This window comes from Excalfactoria chinensis, chromosome 1 (assembly GCF_039878825.1).
Source record: "Excalfactoria chinensis isolate bCotChi1 chromosome 1, bCotChi1.hap2, whole genome shotgun sequence".
Classification (NCBI taxonomy): Eukaryota; Metazoa; Chordata; class Aves; order Galliformes; family Phasianidae; genus Excalfactoria; species Excalfactoria chinensis.
This window is the reverse complement of record NC_092825.1, coordinates 45,101,273-45,122,963: the sequence shown is the minus strand read 5'-3', so window position 1 is coordinate 45,122,963 and position 21,691 is coordinate 45,101,273. Positions and strand designations below refer to the sequence as shown.

Sequence of the window (21,691 nt, the reverse complement as noted above, 5' to 3'; positions counted from 1 at the left end):
GGGAGAAAACCAAAAGCTTCTTTTTGTTGCTGTTGACCATTTACATGTTTTTATAGTATTGTCCATTAGTTGCTGTATTTAATGTGAAACAGTGATTTCTGCTGTGACTTTACATACAACTCAGCAATGAATAGTAGAACAGACTGCATAAAAAAGCAGTGAGATTTTGGGAAATCAGATTATTCTTTTGTCTTTCTTTTGCCTTATTACTCCTATTTTCACATGACAGTAGTTGATGAGTAGTTAAAAGAAAAAAAAAGTGTCTTTAAAGATGCTTTTAGTTTTATTTAAATGTTGCCTATTTTGGGAATAGGTAGCAGATGAATTTAGATAGTCTTGATGTTCAGTGATGCTCATTTCTGTGTGAGCTGAAGGTACTTTCTTCACATGTTTTATGTGAATCTGTGACCAGATGCAGATATTGGACAATCATGGCTTCATTATGGTAATCTTCTATTTTTTGAAGGTATCTTTATCATGGAAACAGCAATCCTGAACTGGCTTTTGAAAGTGCCAAGATTTTGTGCTGCATTTCTTGTTATTCCAACATCCAGATAAAGCTAGTTGGTGATTTCACACATGATCAGGTAAGTGTAAGGTTGTTTGGATCCAGAATTACCAACTAGTGGAGGGATTCTAGTGCTTTATAACGTTACTTTTAAAGCTATATTTCTAATTCAAATACATTAAAACAATCATAGAATCATTTGAGTTGGAAGGGACCATTAACAATCATCTAGTCAAATTCTCCTGCTGTGAACAAGATCACCTACAGCTACATCAGGTTGCTCAGAGCCCAATCTTGGACATCTCAAGAATGGGGCATCCCCCACCTCTTTGGGCAACCTATGCCAGTGCCTCACCATCTTAATTGTAAAAAACTTTTTTATTATATCCTGCATAAATCTCCCCACTTTTAATTTGAAACCTTTTCCCCTTGTCCTATCACAACAGAAACAGCTAAAGAGTCTGCCCCTTCCTTCTTGTAGCCCCCCTTTAGATACATAAAGTCCACTCTCAGGTCTCATCTGAGCCTTCTTTCCTCCAGGGTGAACACCCAGCTCTCTCAGCCTGTCCTTACAGGGAAGCTGTTCCATCCCTTGGATCATTTCTGTGGCCCTCTTTTGGATGTGCTGTAACAGCTCCATGTCTCTCCTGTTCTGTGGACTCCACTGTTTTGTCTTATCTCTGCCTACCTCCAAAAGATCTTTTGCTGTGGCACTGTGACTACTTCACTAATTGAAAAAAAAAAAAAAAAGGAATATCACACATGTTTTGCAAGAAGAAAAAAGACAGTACTCTTAGAGATACTGAGACTTTTTCTTGACTTCGTAGTCTTCAACTTCTGAGGATAATTTAGCATATGTAACAACTGGAGATTTGTTTTTCTCCTGCTGGTTAAGCTTAGAGTATACTCTTCATGCTTAGTAACCAGGTTACTAGGTTAATTTTTGTCAACAGCTTCTGTGGAGGGAATTGTTACTGTTTTTAATACTCTTAAAATCCACTTCATTTCCATCCTTCTATTGTTGAATGCAGAGTACTAGTCAGAAGCTGATGGCTGGGTTTGTGGAATGTTTGGACAATGAAGATGCAGAAGAATTAATTAATCCAGATGAAGGTATGTAAAAAAGGGTTTTTAAAAATGACTTATGTTTATCTTTGCACAGTATGAGATTAATGAAAGAAGAGGCTTTTAAGTCAGAAAAGAACCTTTTCTTACATTTTGTAGAGACAGACCCTTAACAAAATGAAAAATACCAGTGCCTTGTTAAGCTATATCCATTGTATGCTGGAATTAATAGACACTGAGTGTATTTTCAGAAGAGCAGCATTTAACATGGCTCTGGATTTATTATTTGGAGTTTAGTTAATAGTAATTTGAAACTTTGGTCTTATATTTCTCTGTACTAGTATAAGCTGATGCCTTAACTTTATTGCACTTAATCTGAAGGATCTGAAAATTGTTCCATTAAATGGCTGTCTTTAATTTGTTGCTCACTTGGTCTTTTTTAATCAAGAGCTGGAGCCTGAAAAGAAGCGGGCACGAATCCATCATGAAACCAGGATCCATATTCTGAATCTCCTCATCACGTCTCTTGAGTGTAGTCCTCCCAGCCTTGCTCTGTATCTCTTGGGATATGAACTAAAGAAACCTGTCAGCACCACAAATCTGCAAGATCCAGGTATGAATAAGAAAAGCTGATTTAGCATTTTTTAGGTTTGATGTCACCAAGAGTATCTATTGGCAACTTCATGGGGTGAGGCAATTCCTCTAAATGTCAAGACTAAGAGAACAGGCCTTATTCTATTCCTCAAAATCTGAATTAGAGGACAAGTTGATACTCAGATGCAGTATTTAAACTTCAGAATTTGATCCTTTGTATAAATCTGTTTTGGAACAGACTCAGAGTTTTGAGAGAAAATGTTAATATAGAAGTGTAGCTGAATTTATTTACTGTGTCAGCAGTGTGAAGAAATTAATTTTAGGACCCAGAAAGTCCCTACATAAGACAACACTTTGAACTGTTACGCTGCTTGAGTACTACCCTGCCCCTCTTCTAAGATTAATTATTCAGTAGGAAAAACAGTCTTGCTGTTTAACAATGCGTAAGAAAACTTTGTAGAACATTTTTCATTCTTTTGTGAATTCATTTATGCACATATACAAACTTTCAAAGCACCAGGAGTGATATTTCAAATATTTCTTGAAGAGATGTGGAAAAAAAGTGTGCCTTTATGGTGCAGGGACTAGGGCAGAGTCAGGACACTGCCTGAATGAGGCTAGACTACTTTTTTTTATCTGGAAAATAGCTTGCAGACCATGTTTTGGGTATTTTGAAATTGTATACATACAGAATACAGATCACTGTTCTGCAAGCACCAACTTCACAGGTCATATGTCAGGTCTCTGATAGGGGACTATTTATGTCTCAAAGGCATGAGAGAGTCTTGCAGAGCCCTTTGGATTATCCCACTAATAATGTAAAAAAAATAATGACAAAAAGATATATGCTTCAAAATAATTATTTCTTCTTAAAGCAAAAATTATGTGGGTCCAAACCGAGAAGATTATTTCATCTTTAAGAACTGTGGTTATTGATGCCTCTACTACTTCAGGACCTCTTGCTGGGATGATTTAAAGAATTAATTTACAGGATTTTTACTTCAGTATTAAAGTCTTTTCCCCCTTTCCTCTTTATTGCAGTGTCAAGTGCCTATTTGAGCATTAGTTAACAATTACAGTTATTTTATGACTAAATACAAAGATTTAAAACTCACCTTTGAAACTGTCAAGTGAGTATTCAATTAAAGCTTAAGCCTAAGTATATAGATTTTCATTTGGTTCATGCAGAATATTAAAGTATCAGTTGAATCTCTTTATATGGAGCTGAAGAGAAATTTCTTAAATACGTTTTGATTGTATAATTTCTTTTTTATAATTTCAGTCTCAAAAGCCAGCAGAGTAACTATAGATGTTTTCGTTTCATTTTCATTGAAAGACTTCCTGCATTTATTTTAATTCAGAAAAATCGTGGGTTGTTTTTCTGCTGCTCTTTGAAGCAGTGTAGTACAGCACAAAGTATCTGAATTTTCTGTAATTCTGTGCACTAACCTGTAATTGTCATGGAGGCTATTAGGATCGAGAATGCCAGGAAATTTTCCTGTTTTTAAGGTGTCTTGGGTTGTCCACGAACTTGCCTTCATGCTATTTTGAACATACTGGAGAAAGGCACTGAAACAAGAAACGGGCCTACAGCAGTTCAGGAATCTCCCCATCTTGCAGAGCTCTGTTACCAGGTATCCAGCATATTTTCTTTTGACAAGTAGTGAAAGGCTCTAAATAAAATTAACTGCTTCATGGTTGGTGAGATGGATAATTTTTTTTGCTTTTAACATGCGTCTGTCAGATTTTTTTTAATATGTTGAACTTCTACCTTTCCTTATATGAAAATGTTATATCTTCTAACAACGTGATGAAGAGTCATATCAGAACTTGGAATATACTTATGAACCTAATGATCTAAATATTTTTGTGAAGATTGAGTCTCTTGTGACTACATGCCATTTTTTCTCTTTAATGTTTGGAACTGCAATTTGCCAACAATTAAGATGATAGTTAATCACAAATAAGTAAATGGAACTATTTTTCCCATTCTGCAACAGAGACATCTTTCTGTCTTTCTGTATTGTCAGGGGGAGCAGGCAGGGAAGACAGTTGGATTTGACATGTAAGCAAGGTTAGCTGGTGTTTGGCCTTAAATAGTAAAAAAAACACATCTTCATAATGCAGCTGGTCTGTGAAATCTTGAAATTATTTTAAATATAAATAATGAAAGTGGAAGGGGAAAAAAAGATGATATTTCCTGTCTTGATGAACCCGGACCCTAAAAAAAAAAGACATTTGAATGAAGTAGACAAATGGGAAGGATTATTCAGTGTCATGTTGTAGGTGAATAGTTTTTGTAATTGTCCACGTGCTGATAGTCCTTCAACATTATAATATATAAATACCGGTTATACTGATTAAGCGGTAAAACAGAGTTACGCTGCTTTTGATTTCATGATTTGTTTTGTTCTTCTGTTTTGTTTTTTTCTTTAATAAATTCCATAAACGAGTATTTACTGTTTTTAATTGTCAGGTGATCTATCAGTTATGTGCGTGCTCTGACACATCAGGTCCAACTATGCGATACCTGAGGACCAGTCAGGATTTCCTATTCACTCAGCTGCAGTATTTGCCATTTTCTATAAAAGGTAACTTTTGTACTAGGATAAGATTGTTCCTGCTTAAAATTCAGTGCATCCTTTGCATCTCTAGGAATCACGGAGGAAAGAGATGGACTTTTTTTTTATATCCATAATTTTAAATGCGTGCATGTGTATGATTCTTTAAAAATATTGATGTGCATGTAACGGCTTTTGTCAGATCCCTGATTAATTTTGTCTGTGAACAGTTGGTGAGCAATTACAAACAGCATCCTATAAAGTTACCTGGACTAATCATTTAACCCATTCCACAGTGATACTGGGAAGGGAGATGGTGGAGTCACTGACCCTGGAGTTCAGCAAAAGAGTAGATGTGGCACCAAGGGACATGGGTTGGTGGGCACAGTGGGGATAGGTTTGATGATTGGACTGGATGATCTTAGTGGTCTTTTCCAACCTTGGTGATTCTATGATTCCTTGCTTCCTTTGGAGCGCTCAGTACTATTTATGTTCAGTTTTATAATTGTTTCCTTATCCCCACCCAGAACATGAGATTTCAACACTGAACCAGATGTCATGGTTGATGAAAACTGCAGCTATAGAGATGCGAGTGACATCACTTAACCGCCAGCGCTCCCATACACAGAGGCTGCTGCATCTGCTGCTTGATGATATGCCTGTGAAACCATACTTGGGTAAGAAGAATTTGTTGTGAGGATAAATAAACTCAAAAAAATGAAATTCTGAGAAAATTGCTTATTTTTAAGCCTTATCTCTATAGGCTTGAGACTTTCATTTCTTGTTTTTGAAAATTAATGAGTTCTTAGGTCTGGAAATGCCACTGGAGAGATAGTGAGAAAGATGATGAGCATGATTCTAATGCTCCAAAATGAAAGAAAGAAGGGCATGTTTTTGCTCACTGCTTCAGATAGTAGCCACAGGTCAATTTGGCTTTTGATGGTACAACATCATAAAAAAGATATTTCAATCCAATACTCCTTAAAATGTAATGTTACATAAAAAGGCAAGACTTCATAATTTCAGGACAGATTAGAAGTGAATCAGGAGAAGTATAAGCAGGTGGCAGTAAAAGTCGCTATGTACAGAGAATTAATGGAGTAGCAGAGAGATATTGTAAGAGGCTGCAGCAGCATGGCATTTTTCCCTCACTGTTATTGATCCTTGTGGACATATGGCTGCAGGTTCAGGTACACTACTCATTCATTTTACAGTATTCATCTAACTGCATTATATGTACTTGGGGTTGGGGTGTGTTTTTAGGCACTTACAGCAATGTCAAATCCGTATTTGATAATTGGCTAGCTTCTGTGAGATAAATTGTTTTGATTTTTATTAACAATCAGGGCTATTTTATCTGTATTAATAACTTTACCATGTAAAGTTTGTGTGGTCTCTCGGTCTTTCCTTTCAGTATTGATAAAATTGGTTTCATTTTTCTCTTAATTTTTTAATGTATTGTTTCATTACCTTCAGCTGATGGTGAAGTAGGGATGGAAGATGAAAGTCGATCAGTCAGTGGTTTTCTCCATTTTGACACTGCCTCCAAAGGTAACCATTCGGCTCTTGGTTATTTCTCAGCGAAGCATTCTGATCCTGAACTGGGGCTGCCTCTAGAGGGGAACTCTATGAAAAAGAAAATAATAAACTTTTAAAACAGCAGCAGCACACAGAATACTTCTGTTTAGTGTGGGATAAATGAATTCTAGAACCTTGACATAGGTAGTTGGAGAGTAGAAAATAATAGACTGGAAAGGAAGGAAGAACAGTGTGTTTTAGTATCTGTAGAAGGGAGAATTGGGAGGTGGCAGTCTGTAAATTTACTGGTAACAGTAATAACAGTGAGACTGTTGCTAAGACTTAACATGCTTATGTATTCATGACAGTGAATATAAATACTAGATAATTAACTTTAGATTCCTTACCATCTTTTTAAGTCTCGGAAAAAGATTGCAGGAGAAACAGACAGCTTTTAAGAGACAAAATTTAGTCATGTAGTTGCAAGTGTATATGTAACAGAGAACAATAGAAAACAGCATAGTTAACAATATAAGGCTCTAGAAAATGTTCTTAACCCCCTTATGCAGATTGATAGCACTTTTGGAAGATTTAGTTTTCTTTCAAAATGACATTAAGACATTAAGATTTGAATTTACAGAGGTAAATAAGACTCCTATCATCAGCTGCTTTATTTAATCTTTTCTTTTCCCTCCCTGTAGTATTTCAGAATACATCTCAAATTTTTTTTGTATTTACAGTACGCAGGAAAATCTTAAGTATCTTGGATTCAATTGACTTCAGTCAGGATATTCCAGAGCCTTTGCAACTGGATTTTTTTGACCGCGTTCAGATTGAGCAAGTCATTGCTAACTGTGAACACAAGAATGCACGTGGGCAAGTGGTCTGCAATGTCAAGGTGCGCAAATCTTTGTTCTCAAATTGTGTGTGCCATTTATATCCTAATAATTACTAATTTCTGTGATCAGTTTAAGAGCTATGTATGCTTTGAAGGTCATATTACACAAAAAGTGTAGCTGTATGCAAACTGTTTGGATATTAATTTATATTCTGTATTGTATACACAGATTTCTTGTTAACACCTGACAGATTTTTCAGTTCAAGATGGAATATTCTCTGTTCTAATGATCTTCTCACCTCAGAATAGACAAATGAAATTGCAGAAATGACTTCTACATTTCATATTTCATTGTTCTGCAATACACACCTGTGTAGTACTGCATGTGTGCACAGTTATGTACATAAAATACTCGTGTACTGTAGTTGTTCTTAAAGGCTTCAGTTAAGATAGTGTCTTATGGGGATGAGTACTTGACAAGTATATAATATGAGGACTGCTGTGAAAGTAAGGCCTCCTATTTTATTATGTTGGCCCACAATATCAGAGGTGGATGTTAGTGGAATGGTAGTAGAGGCTAAACCTTCCCACCCACATTTCAATATGTTTTGTTGCCGTGCAACAGATGGCAGCAGAGGGGCAGACTGACAATTATGTTTGATATGGAAGCGCAAACAAAGCAAAAGTGTGTCACTAAATTCCTCCATGTGGAAAAAAATTGCACCCATTGATGCTTGCTGAACAGTTATGGAGGTCAAACAGTGGATGTGAGTGCAGTGAGGTGGGTGGTGCATTTCAGCTTTGGTGACTGTAATTTGAAAGGCAAGCTGTATGCTGGATGGCCACACACAGCTACCACAGCATGAAATAAAGAGCATCTCAATCAGCTCATCCACGGAAATTAGCTAATGGTGTTATCTACGTTGAAAAAGAATGTTCTGTAGCTGAGAATTAGCTCTATCAGACAGTGTTATTGTGCTCTTTGTATCTGTTGTAGTCTCCATGGAAATAGGAGGAAATAACATCATTTTCAGAGTGACCTAGTAGACAGACCTGAAAAATTTGTGATCTAAAAGACAGTCAACAAAGCAAGAGTAGAAGGGAATGTCTAAGTGATCTTGATGGCAATGAGACAACTGCTATTACACATTACGACGTAGGCACTCTACTTTGTAAATGTGCTTTAGAGAGGAGATGAACACTTACACCTGTGCAAGAGGTCTGTAGTGAAGATTGACAAGAATAGGGAGTGTGATGTACTGGAAGAATTGATGAAAAGACTAAACAATTTAGGAATGGAAAGAGATGAATAAGTGCAGAGATGAAAAGTATGATCAGCAAGCAGAGACTGGACAGCTAAAAGTAGCAGGAGAATTAAATATGGGAGAAACCTAAAAAATGGGTGAGATTCATTTGAATTTAAGTCTCTTCAATTGCATTTCTTACTATGTAGCTACCTCCTAAATAATTTTAAATCTCTGCTATGGTTAAAGTTTTTGATTTTTAATAATCCTTTCCCATTTCAGCATCTTCACAGAGTTCTGGTTGCAGAAGTCAATGCCTTGCAAGGAATGGCAGCAATAGGTCAGAGACCTTTACTTATGGAGGTAAGGAAATAAAAAATAAACTGCTGTTGGTGAATTTAATAAACTATTAAACAGTAAGCTGTACCATGAAAACCTGTATATTTGAATCCTGAACTTTGAGTTAGTGATTCCTGAAGGGGAAAAAAAAGACCAACTAGTTCTTAACGTACTGTTCTCTGTTTGTCTTGACCGTCTTGTAGGAGGTACAAGTTTTATTTATGCTTTCTTTTACACAGTTTCTTTGAACTTGGAGGATCTTAGTTATTTTTTGATGCTCCTACAATCTTTTAACTTTATTTTCAATTGGCTCAATGGATTTGAAAATGGAAAGATGAAAGAGAGATGACTGAAACTAATATGAGAAGAAAATACACGGACAGCTTTTTCCTTAGTTGTCTGTTTTCGTTTTTTAGGTGTACATTAAAATTTCCTTCAATTTTCTAAAGCTCAAGACTTACCCTTTTTTTTCCTCCATAGACTTACTAATAGATTAAAACTTGTAATCTTGAAAGCTGTCTTTGTCATTAACCTCTTTTAGCATATTGTAACTCAGTTTCTTTGTCATGGGTGGTCAGGAGATCAACACCATCCTGCAGTATGTAGTGGAACGGAATAAACTGCTGCAGTGCCTCCATGCTAAGAAGCATGCTTTAGAGTCATGGAGGCAGCTGGTGGAAATTATACTGACTGCCTGCCCCCAGGATCTTATACAAGCTGAAGACAGACAATTGATTATCCGTGATCTATTACATGATGTTCATGACAAGGTAAAGCCTTATTGGAAAACAACTCTCTCCTTGAACTTTGTTGCTCTGTCATGTAGCATTCTTGATTAGAGACAAAACAAAAATTTCTCTGCCTTTAGTATTCTTTTCAGCTTTCTGATTGCTACTGTGCTGAAGTCAGAATGCACTGTGAACATAGTTGCTATGTGATCTGTGAACCCTATCTTGACAAATTTCAAAGACATTTTAGTGTTAACTGGAATAGTGATAGCCTGGAAAAGGTGAGTGAGAAGGAGACTGCCCGTTTTGATAATGAACAAAGAAGAACTCACTGAAGTGATGAAAGCAGCCAGTACTGCATTTGTTAATTTATTGCGTTTAGATACTTATTTAAATCTTACCAGTACTTCTTTTGAAGAGTGAAATAGTTGAATGAAGCTTCATAGTAGAAAGAGTAAGAATTCTGTAATTAGAAATAGCTGTGAGGGGCTAAAATAATTACTTTTATAACTGTAGGGAAAGGCCATAGCAGATAACCAGTTCTAAATTGGTGTTTGTCACAATCCAGTTAAAGAAAGAAAGATTCGCTTAACCATTCCAAGGATCAGAGCTCATCAAATACTCCAAAAGGAGGAATTTCCAGGTAGAGATCCTTTCCTTGTGACAGTCTGACCTGAAATGAGGCTTAGGGAGAGGTGGAACCCTGATTCACAGAATCACAGAATTGTAGGGGTTGGAAGGGACCTCTGGAGATCATTGAGTCCACACCAGTTGCTTTCAGTGTGCTCCTAGGGCTGGCTGTGTCCCTCACCAGGTGTTCAATCATTGGTTGAGGCTGTGATTTAGCAATTCCCATACAGTAACTCATGAAATTAGACATTTATGGACATCTTTTTTTCTTCTTTTCTTCTACTACTGTTTGTTTGTTTGTTTTCTTCTGTGTTAAGATCCTAGATGATGATGCAGCTCAGGAGCTGATGCCGGTGGTGGCAGGGGCTGTGTTCACCCTCACTGCCCATCTGAGCCAGTCTGTGAAAACAGAGCAGAAACAGCCACTTGCAGTCCCAATGGCCGGGCAGTCCCAATATATCTTGATGTTGGATGGTTCTTTTACATCATCACCTGGCTCTGAGGGCATATCCATTGGTTTTGCTTCCATTGGTGACTCTTCACTCCACATCATCTTAAAAAAGCTGCTGGATTTCATTTTGAAAACAGGTATTTGCAAGGCATGTGTAAAATTTCTAACCACTGAAGGTAGAAAGATGGACTGAACTGCTCAATTTAACAATCCTACTGCAGTGAAGTTCTTTTTATTGCAGATGGATCTTCCAAGATTCACAAGTGATATTGCTAATATGAAAAAGAATAATAAAAAAGGCACATTTTTTTAAAAATCAGAACAATGAGAAGAGAGTGTAAATTAATTTCAAGGGAATTTCATGTTGTAGTATTTATGGCAGCATAAACTTGCTGAATTTACCGATAAATACATTTTTATACAAACAGTAGAACTTTAAGAAATCTGTTTTATCTGTCCCAGCTCTGCAATAGGAAAGTGTCAGTAGAAGATATCTGCATCTATCTGGTTCTCATTATGAATATTTCTTGTGAACAGGTGGTGGATTCCAGAGAGTGAGGACACACCTTTATGGGTCACTGCTTTATTACTTACAGATTGCACAGAGACCGGATGAACCGGACACTTTAGAAGCTGGTATGGTTCAAGTGTATTTTGGGAAAGAGGAAAAAAAAAGAAGAAAAACCAAAATATGCTGAGATAGTTTATGATCCAAATTCTGTCTGTTTGAATTGTTTGTCTACATAGGCACTCAGTACAGCATTTGTTTTCAGTTAGAGTTATGACTCAAAGCTACAAAGCTTTTGAAAGACTGGAGATTACTTGGACCTACCTCAGAGCAGTCGTAGCTGTAGAAATACATTACCTTCACACCTATGCCACTGAGATTATGTTTAAAAAAAAGCAACAACCAAATAACCTCAAAGATAATATTTTTTCTTTCTGTTTGTTTAGTGGGAGACTCCAGAGGAAAACTAACAAAACCACAGAGAACAAAACAAAAAAAAAACAATCAAAACAAAAACTCCACAACAAAAAGCTCAGTAAAATGCCTTTTTCAAGCTACTCAGGTGCTACTTAACCAACCAAGAGAACTTATGGCCATAGACATTGTCTATGTTAATGGCTTGGGTACTTGAGTCGTCAGCATTTATAACTGCTATTTCATCTTAGATGTTGAATGAGATGAAAAAACCAGCACTTGGTGTCCATAATTGGGCACACAGACTGCTATTACTTGATCAGCTTTTTGAGCCCAAGTGAAAATAACTGAAATTGTTACAGCCTCTCTGTAGTTTATTGCTGACTTTGAAGTCAGGACTCTTCCACCTAACTCATCTTGTTTACTTCCCTTCAAAATGAGTGTTTTGTTCTCAGTGAAAGTCAGTGAATGTCCTTAGCCCTAAGAGAGAATTTAATTTGCATATATTGAAACTTAAAATTATTTCATAAAGATTATTTACAAACATGGAGTAAGTATACAAGCACAAACGTTTTTTAGTTCTGGCTGGCACATATGTGATACTTAGGAAAAAAAAAAAGACTTGTGGGAAAACATCTGCACTTCAATCAAAACCTGTTATCCCATGGTTTTTGTATTTCTGTTTCAACATAGAGAATGCCCTGGAGGAAGTAGTCTGATCTGTGCTATCACTAGTCTAATGCCACGCTGCCCATCTTCGTATTTTTCCTTTTTAGCTTTATTTGTTTGTGTTTTTTTTTTTGTTTTTTGTTTTTTGTTTTTTTTACAGCTAAGAAAACAATGTGGGAACGTCTGACAGCTCCTGAAGATGTATTTAGTAAATTGCAACGAGAAAACATGGCAATTATTGAGAGTTATGGGGCAGCTCTCATGGAGGTGGTCTGTCGTGATGCTTGTGATGGACACGAGATAAGCAGGGTAAATAAATCTGTTCCACTGCAATTATTGCTTTGTTTGTTATAGCGAACATTTTCCTACTATGCAGTGAAAGTAAATTTCATGAGATAGAACTGGAACATTCTTTGTAGATACTTTGTCTCTTTCACATTTCTGTCCTCCCACTCATCCTTCAAGCTGTTGTAAGTGTGGACGCATATACGTATTATTTTGTCAAAAAAGTAACACGTCCCTTTGTATAAAAACAAAAGTACTAAGGACTACTGCAAAAGATTGTAGGTATGAGCTGCTGTGACGTTTATCTGTTATCTTTAAATCATGAACTTACTGGTTAATTTTCCCACTTTTGAAAGATTTGTTGACTTCAGAAATAAATATTTTGTGATAACTTCAGTAGACAGGAATCTAGTCAGAATGCAAACTAATCCTAATTACTAATAGTTCTTGTAGCAGTACTTCACTAAAAACTATTTTGGCATAGTTATTGGTGAATAATATCTTTAATGTTTTGTTAAAGAATCAATAATTGGGAGCTATTGGTAACAGGTGAAAGGTTGGACTGGATAATCTTTTAGGTCTTTTCCAACCATGGTGATTCTATGATTCTATGATAATGGAAGAAAGGAAACTGGCTTAGAGGAAAGATGATTGGCTTGTCCTATACTAAATCAAGAATTTTTACAAAATACTGTTTGTTTGTTTCCAATTTTGTTTGTTTTTTTCCTTCTCATCCCAGATGTTGGCATTGGCTTTGCTTGACCGCATTGTTTCAGTAGACAAGCAGCAGCAGTGGCTTTTGTATCTCTCCAATAGCGGCTACCTGAAGGTGCTTGTGGATAGCCTAGCAGATGATGATCTTACTCTTCAGAGCTTACTCATGCCTCAGCCACCTTTACTTAAGGCGTTGTACACCTATGAATCCAAAATGGTGAGAGCACCTAAGGAACGACTTTGTGTTTCTAAATTTGAATTGCTTATCTATGCTTTAAATTGATTGTATGCAGAAATGCAGTACTAAGACAATAGTATTTGAAATTATGCTAAAGTCAAGAGAGGAATTACTTATAAGTCTGTTTGTTCATTGCCAACTGCAAGTACACAAGTTTTTCTGTTGTTCTTTAGGCATTCCTTACCAGGGTAGCTAAAAGTCAGCAAGGGGCGTTAGAACTGTTGCGGTCTGGTGTGATTGTGAGGCTGGCACAGTGTCAAGTGTATGACATGCGACCCGAAACAGACCGTCAGGGGTAAGTGTTGTTCCCCTAGTTGATTTTGAAACTGTAATACAGTAAAGAGAGCGCATGATATACTAACAATAGAGGAATAAACGTGATAGAATAAATATTAATTTCAGAAATATTTAATGTATTTAAATATCGGTTATATACTGCTTGGCAAGTTTATTGGTATGTTGTCATATTGTTGGTCATCATAAGATGACTGAGAGAAGAAAGTTGACTCACAGAAAACTGAGTATTCAGGGAAAATCACCATGGCAAGTTTGAAACCTTGGTCATTGTTTTAAATGTGCAGTTTTTAGTAATGTACTATGGGTTCAAACTTTGAAAAAGTAAAACTTAGGTAAGAAAGGACATAAGAAGGGACACCAATTTGTGTGGTACAGTTGTCCTTGGCAGGCTTGAGATCTGGACCCATGTGAACCTCACAGTGTTCAATGGGGCCAAATACAAGATCTGTACCTGGACTTGGTACAGGCTGGTTTGAGAATGGTTTAAGAAGCATCCCTGAGGAGAAGGGTTGGATGTGCCTGACCTAGTGGATCTAGGGCAACCTGATCTAGTGGAATCCTATGGCAGGGACATGGGAACTAGATGATCATTAAGATCCCTTCTAATCCAAACAGTTCTGTGGTTATATGAAATACTTTGTGTAGAAGTGTCACTGACATGTATAAAATCATATGAGACGTAGAGGACAGTGCTTTTCAATTGCTGCAGAATCAAGCACAACTCTCCAGAAAAGATTTGAGAATATTTAGTTTTATTTCTGGAAAAGCGAAGAATACATATGTTTTATTTCTACAATGAAAAGGTCTCTTTTCATATGGAACAGTGCAAAGAAGTAATTATCTCTGCATGAAGAAAATATTTGATGGCAATGTTTTAGGCTGAGGGTGGTTTTAAGCTAAGGCTCTGCTTCGTGAGTGAGCCACACTTTTTTTCATTGTTTTGTTTCTACACTTGTTTTCTCCTGAACTTCTTAAGAATGTATGGAATGAGAGGTCCCCCAGTCTTCATTCCTGCTCCAGTGGAACGTTATCGCCAGATTCTTCTTCCAGCTCTTCAGCTGTGCCAAGTGATCCTCACATCCAGCATGGCACAACACCTGCAAGCAGCGGGACAGGTATGTTGTGAAAGACGCTGTAATTGTTCCTCTGATCAAACTGTGTGTCATCATGCTCTGCTTAAGTAAACTATTTTAAAATGACATCTTCACTGATAATGGGAGATTGCTCTAAAATTCTCTCAGAAGTTAAAATACTGCTCCCTCTTTGCTTACTGCTAAATTTTGTTGGATTCATGTTTCCTTTTTTCTTCATGTGTTACAGGTTTTGCAGTTTCTCATTTCCCATTCAGATACTATCCAGGCAATCCTGAGGTGTCAAGATGTTAGTGTTGGATCTCTCCAAGAGCTGGCCTCACTGACAGGAATAATCAGCAAAGCAGCTTTGCCTGGTAAGAACTGTGGTTTTGAATTCTCTTACCTACATCTGCGTGCATCTTGGCGTTTGTTTTCTATAAAGAATTAGTAAACTAGTATAACGTGCATTTGTTTTTTGTTTTCTTTTCATTATCCTACCTGTCAGTAAGTGCTTTTTGTCTCTGAGATCACTTGTTAATAATAGTCTTCTAAGTGCATGTGGTAACTTCAAAAAGAATTTTCATTCAGAAAGTTCTACAGCTGAGGAAATAAAGTCAGAAAAATGTTTGTGTACCCCTATCCTCATTAATGTTTTCTACATTTTTATTTCTTTATTTACTTTACAAATAATTATGTTTTTCCTGGATCTTCTGTGGATCAGCATACTGACATTTCTTTTGGGTGACTTATCTTCGTAGAGGACTGATCATTATTCTGATATATACAGACATTTCTACTGGATTCTAGAGGACTTGCTTTCAGTTTCAAAATAACCTGACTGTTTTGATTTAATGGCTGGTTTTGTTCGAAGGAAAGTTTGAGTACCACAGAAAGGAGTACAGAGCTGCAGGTTGAGGCCAAACGTTAATCTGTGCATAGTATACTATACATGTGCTTTTTAAAACTACTTTGCAGATTAAACTACATAGCATGCACAATAGCTGCGTGCATATCTGAATGTTTTCCTCAAAAATGTGCAAAATTTAGATTGTTTTGCTAACTTTTTTTCTGATCTTGTGTTTAAATATAATTTTATACTGCCTTCATTTGTTTTCTTTTCAAAAAGTTAATTTTGTGGCTGTATTTTTTTTTCTTTTTACTAGGTGTGTTAAACGAATTGGATGTTGATGTTAACGAAGGGACACAGATGGAGCTACAAGGACATATAGGTCGATTTCAGGTGATGAAGTTACATATTTAACACCTGTATTTTTGGGATTGTGTATGTAGATTAGAATTGCTTCCTGGTTCTGTGCATTTTATACTGTGACTAGTAGGTAAGAAACACATCTAACATTAAAAAGAATGCAGTGCTTATTTTTGGTGTGTGTTTTGTGGATAGGATGCATATTATTTATTTATTTATTGTAATCTGATTTCGGGATGTGATTGTTGTTAATTTGAAACAAATAGAAAAGACATCATTTGGCAACATAAGAGTTAAGTCGGAGACATTTTTGCTCTCCTTGGCTTGGGATTTACCTTGCCTAGAGGACAATTTGAAATCAACACCAATGTGTGTAAAGTGATGCAGAATATTTTTACCACTTCTGCCACAAGCATGCCTGCAGCTCAACAGTGTAGGACATTTAGCATGCTTATGTTTAGTTTCTTTGCTCTCCTTTTGAGAACTCTGACTTAGATTCCAAAAGTAAAGCCAAGAAAGAGTGAGTTTTGCTCAGGAGCTATAACTGCTGACCTTACTGCAGCTCATCATTCAGCATTGTTTATGAAGCTTTGCTATTCATGTCAGCACGGATCTTTGTGAAGAAATATTCTTTGAAAACTGTCTGTAGACAGTTATAAATATTTGCCCTGACAAATATTTCTGGTTGCCAAGAGAATCATAGAATCATAGAATTAACCAGGTTGGAAAAGACCTTGAAGATCATCAAGTCCAACCGCAGCCTAACCAGTACCCGAACTCTAAAAACCCTCTGCTAAATCATATCCCTGAGTACCACATCCAAAGGGCTCTTAAACACATCCAGGGATGGCAATTCAACCACCTCCCTGGGGAGCCTATTCCAGTACCTAACTACCCTTTCTGTAAAGAAGTTCTTCCTAATATCCAACCTAAACTTGTTTTCTGGGCATTTTGATAGTAACTACGAGACTGACCAGCCCAAAGCAGAGTAGCAAAATGTAAGTGATTGCTGAAATGCTGGGCTACTTGTTTCTCTGAGGCATCATGTCGGCAAGAAACTCATGCAGAACAGCAAAAATGTTTCTTGTTAGAAGGAGCTTTAATTGGTTAATTTGAAACAGAGCAGTTCTGAGCAAAACTGCATATCAGTCATCTGTTACTGTAACTTTTATCTCTAGTTTGTCATCTCATTTTCACTAAGTAATAAAACTACTTTTTCCTAAAAGCAATTGCCAATAAATGTGTAATCTTCAGTATCTTTTTGAAGGCTCCATATGAAAGTGACTTCCAGTCTGAGCCACTCTGGTGATCTTAACAGCTGCATATAAAGTAAAACCAAATTTATAGGTTGTTCCTCCTTTTTATGAAGCCACTGAATTGTTTTTTTACAACTTTTATGCAACTTAGTATCTCCATATCCAAATTTTGCTTCTTTATAGATAAGTGTTTTAAGTGGGTATACATAAACTGTCATTGCTGCTAGTCGGTATAACAGTCTGAAAGAGGTGTAAGACAGTTTTGTGCCCTTCTGAACCACATCTCAAGGAACTGTTTTAGGATGTCCATTAGCTTTTAATTTAACTAAAAGTGAGTTAAAGCATTGTGTTTTGAAAGATACAAATGTAGCTTGAGAAGTTCTAAAAGTTTTATTTGCACTGCTGTCTTCCTGTTGCGTGGTAAGGGATCTGTCTTCTGCTTTTGAAAGTGACAAGGATCGTGAACTTCCTTTGCTGAGATTCTGACTGAACTCTGTGTTTCTCATGGCAGCGCCAGTGCTTAGGACTTCTAAGTCGATTTGGTGGTTCAGACAGGCTACGTCAGTTTAAGCTGCAGGATGATAACTCAGAAGGAGACAGAGTGAACAAGAGAGATGAAATTGAGTTGGCCATGCAACAGGTAAGGACAAAAGAATTTGCGAGAACCTTCAGTCTTAAATTAGGAATTTTACCTGTTCTGCAGGTAACTTTTATTGTCATATTTTTGTGTGATTTTAACTAGTTTTAATGCTCTGTGCTATTTTCAGTTTGGTATAGGATCCCACATTTAATTTCTATTCAAAGTAGTCATTGAAAATTTGGTTACTTTAATTAGAATCAGTGATCATTATTGTTCTGGATACAAAGTCTGACAACTTGAAAGCTTTAAACTGATCAGAGAATTTCAAAATAAGGTTTGGATACAGGGGGCATGGAGAATGCTAAGTTAGAGCCCAAGAGGAGTTATGAAGGACCAGAAATCGTGACAAGTAGGTTTGGGAAAGAGGTAAGGTTGTAAGTCCTAGACTTGAAATAGAAGTGGGGCTATAACTGATCAGAAAAGAGAATCGTCACTTTCAACTGAATAGAGACAGAGAAAAATCAAATGCTGTTTATTGACTTTTATCCACGTTTCACTTGCTTACCATCTCTTTCTTTTTATTTGAAGATCTGTGCAAATGTGATGGAGTACTGCGAGTCGCTTATGTTGCAAAGCGCCCCCAGTTTTGAGCACTCTGTTTGTCTGTTCACTCCTAGCCTGTCAGAGTCGACCAACCGAGATGGGCCTCGTCAAGGTGAGATTTTTGGCTTGCTATTTTTTTGAGATTAAGTAGCAACATCTGGGCTAGTAGAAAATAACACAGCAGGAAGTGCAGCTTCACATATACTTCGTGTCAGTGATGCAGCTGCTCATTTTCATACTCTGCAAAAAATGGTTTTACAGCCTGGGATGAATCCGAATCAAGGAACTGATGAAGTTAAAACAAATACAACCCAAAATACTTTTTAATCTACTTCCCACTGGAGTCTCAGAAGTACATGCATGAGTTTAAAAGACAAAAGGATATAAATACTAAAAGACAGGGGAAGGTGAGGTGGGTTTTTTTGTTGTTCTTGTTGTTTTGTTTTTTATTAAAAGCAACTGTGCTGGATTAAATTAGGCAAAACTAGAACCTTATTTATGACAGATGAGATTAGTTTTAGTGTTGACTCTTCATTACAATACATAGCAACAGGGTTTTTTTTAATCATTTTTCTTAATTTGTTTATTATAATTTGGTCATCTTTTTGTAGACACACAAGCACCAGTGGTACCATACTGGCGCTTGCCTGGTTTGGGCATTATCATCTATCTGCTGAAACAGAGCACTAATGATTTCTTCAGTTACTATGATAGCCATCGTCAGAGTGTTAACAAACTGCAAAATGTGGAGCAGCTCCCACCAGACGAAATAAAAGAGGTAACCTTTCTGCTGACTTTGTAGGCACTACGTTGCTTGTAACACATACAGCTGTAGCAGGGACTCTGAAATATTATAGATAAATAAATAGTTCCAGTTATTTTGTATGGTCCTTTCTACTGTTGATTAAAGGGACCATGGAATGAGTGATGGGGGATGACTTTGATGAGTGACTTTGGGACTGTTCATCTTCTTTCTCCTTGACTAAGTAGGTGCAACTTGTATGGTATTTAGTAGCTGTAGTAGCTTAACTTCTACATTAGACCTTGCGTTACAGATGACAGGGATGCAGAGAGAATGAGTACTTTATACAGATACACTGTCACAATGAACTAATAAACTGAATGATAAACCAAACGATCATTTGATCGTTTTAACTGCTTTAGGATGCAGTTAATTTATTCATTTTTTGGTAAGCAAGGTTATGCAAGTTAAAATTGAAGTATAGAGTTTGAAGAGATAGTAACTGATTGGCAGCAAGTTCTAGATATTGGTAAATAATTCTTATTTCTTTCATTATTCCTTCCTTCTCTTCTGACTTGCTATAATTTTCTTCTTTCCTCTTCTTGTCACAGCTATGTCAATCTGTTATGCCAGCTGGGGTTGATAAAATCTCCACTGCCCAAAAATATGTTTTGGCAAGACGACGTCTGGTGAAGCTAATAAACAACCGAGCCAAGCTGCTTTCTCTTTGTTCTTGTATCCTTCTGAAATTGAAGTTAACCTCAAAGTAATTCCCTCCGAAAATGCGGAGAGATAGGAACAGGTTATTTTATCCTAGATTTCTGACCACTTTGAACAACACATCCTACAAAAGGAAAATGTGAAGTACAGAAGCTTAAAATAGCACACATTGTTCTGCTACTTTCGGGCTGTAAGTATTCTTAAATTAGTACTTGGACTGAAAGATGAGGTCAGTGATAATTCCCATCATAGAGACACCGTTAGTAGGATTTTCTTAATTATGATGAAGCACAGTATTGCCAACATTATTACAGACCAGCTCTTAAATTTAGTATCCAAGATCCACTAGATATCCACTGGATATGTACACATACGTACAAGTGTGCTGGCAAAAGTACTTGGAAGAATAATTCAGATGCTCATGAGAGTGACTGGAGTTCCAAGTGTTACAGTGAATTGTGCATAAGCTTTTTTCTTGTGAATGCCAATCACTCTTTGGAAATAACCAGTACTGCACAAAATAATCGTTGCAGAGGCTCAGAATTTTCCTCTGAAATCTAGCTTAGATAGATGTGCACCTGCAGACTTCTCTGTTGTAGCTGGTACAACCACTTCCAGCTTTACGACCTCAGCTCTAACACACTGCTGCAACTGAACTACCATTACAAGTCACATTAGGAGTCATATTCTGCTCTGGTGCAGAGTGCTTGTTTAAAGTCTCTTCAGATTAAGTGTAGCAGTCATTTGAGCTAGCCTAGCCAGTACGAAAGCAGGTAAGGATCCATGTGATCCATTCAAGGCCTTCGTTATCAGCAGTTAGGGTGGGAACCTGCTGCTGGAGGAAGTTACAGTTGGCTGAGATAATATCTTCAACTGCTTCTAAATGGTTGTGTAAATATGCTTATGTAGTAAATGTGCAATCTGAAGAAAAACTTAAACTCCTTCACTGAAAAATGTGTCAATAGATATTATCGAAACGTGTCTCTTCATTCTTTGGCGTCATCTGGAACACTATCTACTGAATTACACACCCACTGACTCCCAGGACTCATTGCTATCTTACAGAGTATCATTTAAGAGAGGAAGACTGCAAGGTAAAAATTCTGATATGTCAAGATGCCTTTGAGTTAATCTGATGGCTAAATTTAAAAGGTTGGACTTTCCTTGCAAGAATTGACAATACACGTATTGTTCAGCCTCAGACTTTGGGGTGTTGTCTATTACACATCATCTTCAAATAACTACTGTTTATTGATGTCATTCAAACAGAGTGAAGTTCAAACAAAACCAGTGCTCCAAAACAATGTATCCCAAAATATTCTAATCAAAGAGAAAACGAAGAACTAGAATGGAGACTGGTGTTTTGAAAGTGTTTGTTAGGCTTATAGGCACTGCTGATTTGATGGAATGTGATGAATTTTGATAGAGGTCAGGAAGATCAGTGACTATGGGTGGAGCTTTTCGCTTTAAGTGCCATGTTGTGTGATCATGGCTGCTCAGTGTCTTAGAGAAAATATGTTAAGTCAAAACATTACTTTAACTTCTAATATGCAAGTTTAGTGACAAATTTTTGAGTATCATTACTTTAACTTCTAATATGCAAGTTTAGTGACAAATTTTTGAGTATTGCATTCTAAAAGCATTTATGACAATGTGGAAAAATGGTGTCAAATAGCCAACGTAATTTTAACCTCTGATTTTCTATCACTAGATTCCTTTGGTTCAGAGTCCAGCTTGGATTTCAGCAGTGGACTGAATCGAGTGAGTCAGCATGATATAGATCAGGTGAGATTGACAGTCTACTGAAAAATATGGAATGCACATTGTTACCATGCAGCTATTGAGAGCAGTCTGACTACGATTCTCCCATCTCTCAACAACCTGTGGTAACACCAGCAGTAAATAACTT

The 21,691-nt window shown here is 36.8% G+C and overlaps 1 protein-coding gene across 1 annotated transcript in view; it reads left to right on the top strand.

Annotated features, from left to right (window-relative positions):
• The window catches only part of NUP205 (nucleoporin 205), a 44,315-nt gene that overhangs the window by 21,336 nt on the left and 1,288 nt on the right, over positions 1-21,691 (top strand). Inside the window, exons 19-42 of the mRNA XM_072327207.1 lie at positions 467-587; positions 1,540-1,621; positions 2,022-2,186; positions 3,677-3,801; positions 4,644-4,758; positions 5,256-5,405; positions 6,205-6,279; positions 6,987-7,144; positions 8,611-8,691; positions 9,246-9,437; positions 10,343-10,613; positions 11,014-11,112; positions 12,228-12,376; positions 13,092-13,283; positions 13,478-13,599; positions 14,578-14,716; positions 14,922-15,048; positions 15,838-15,914; positions 17,649-17,777; positions 18,306-18,432; positions 18,932-19,098; positions 19,674-19,797; positions 20,748-20,876; positions 21,494-21,567. Coding sequence (XP_072183308.1) covers positions 467-587; positions 1,540-1,621; positions 2,022-2,186; positions 3,677-3,801; positions 4,644-4,758; positions 5,256-5,405; positions 6,205-6,279; positions 6,987-7,144; positions 8,611-8,691; positions 9,246-9,437; positions 10,343-10,613; positions 11,014-11,112; positions 12,228-12,376; positions 13,092-13,283; positions 13,478-13,599; positions 14,578-14,716; positions 14,922-15,048; positions 15,838-15,914; positions 17,649-17,777; positions 18,306-18,432; positions 18,932-19,098; positions 19,674-19,797; positions 20,748-20,876; positions 21,494-21,567 — 3,190 coding nt within the window. The remainder of the gene's footprint in view (positions 1-466; positions 588-1,539; positions 1,622-2,021; positions 2,187-3,676; positions 3,802-4,643; positions 4,759-5,255; positions 5,406-6,204; positions 6,280-6,986; positions 7,145-8,610; positions 8,692-9,245; positions 9,438-10,342; positions 10,614-11,013; positions 11,113-12,227; positions 12,377-13,091; positions 13,284-13,477; positions 13,600-14,577; positions 14,717-14,921; positions 15,049-15,837; positions 15,915-17,648; positions 17,778-18,305; positions 18,433-18,931; positions 19,099-19,673; positions 19,798-20,747; positions 20,877-21,493; positions 21,568-21,691) is intronic.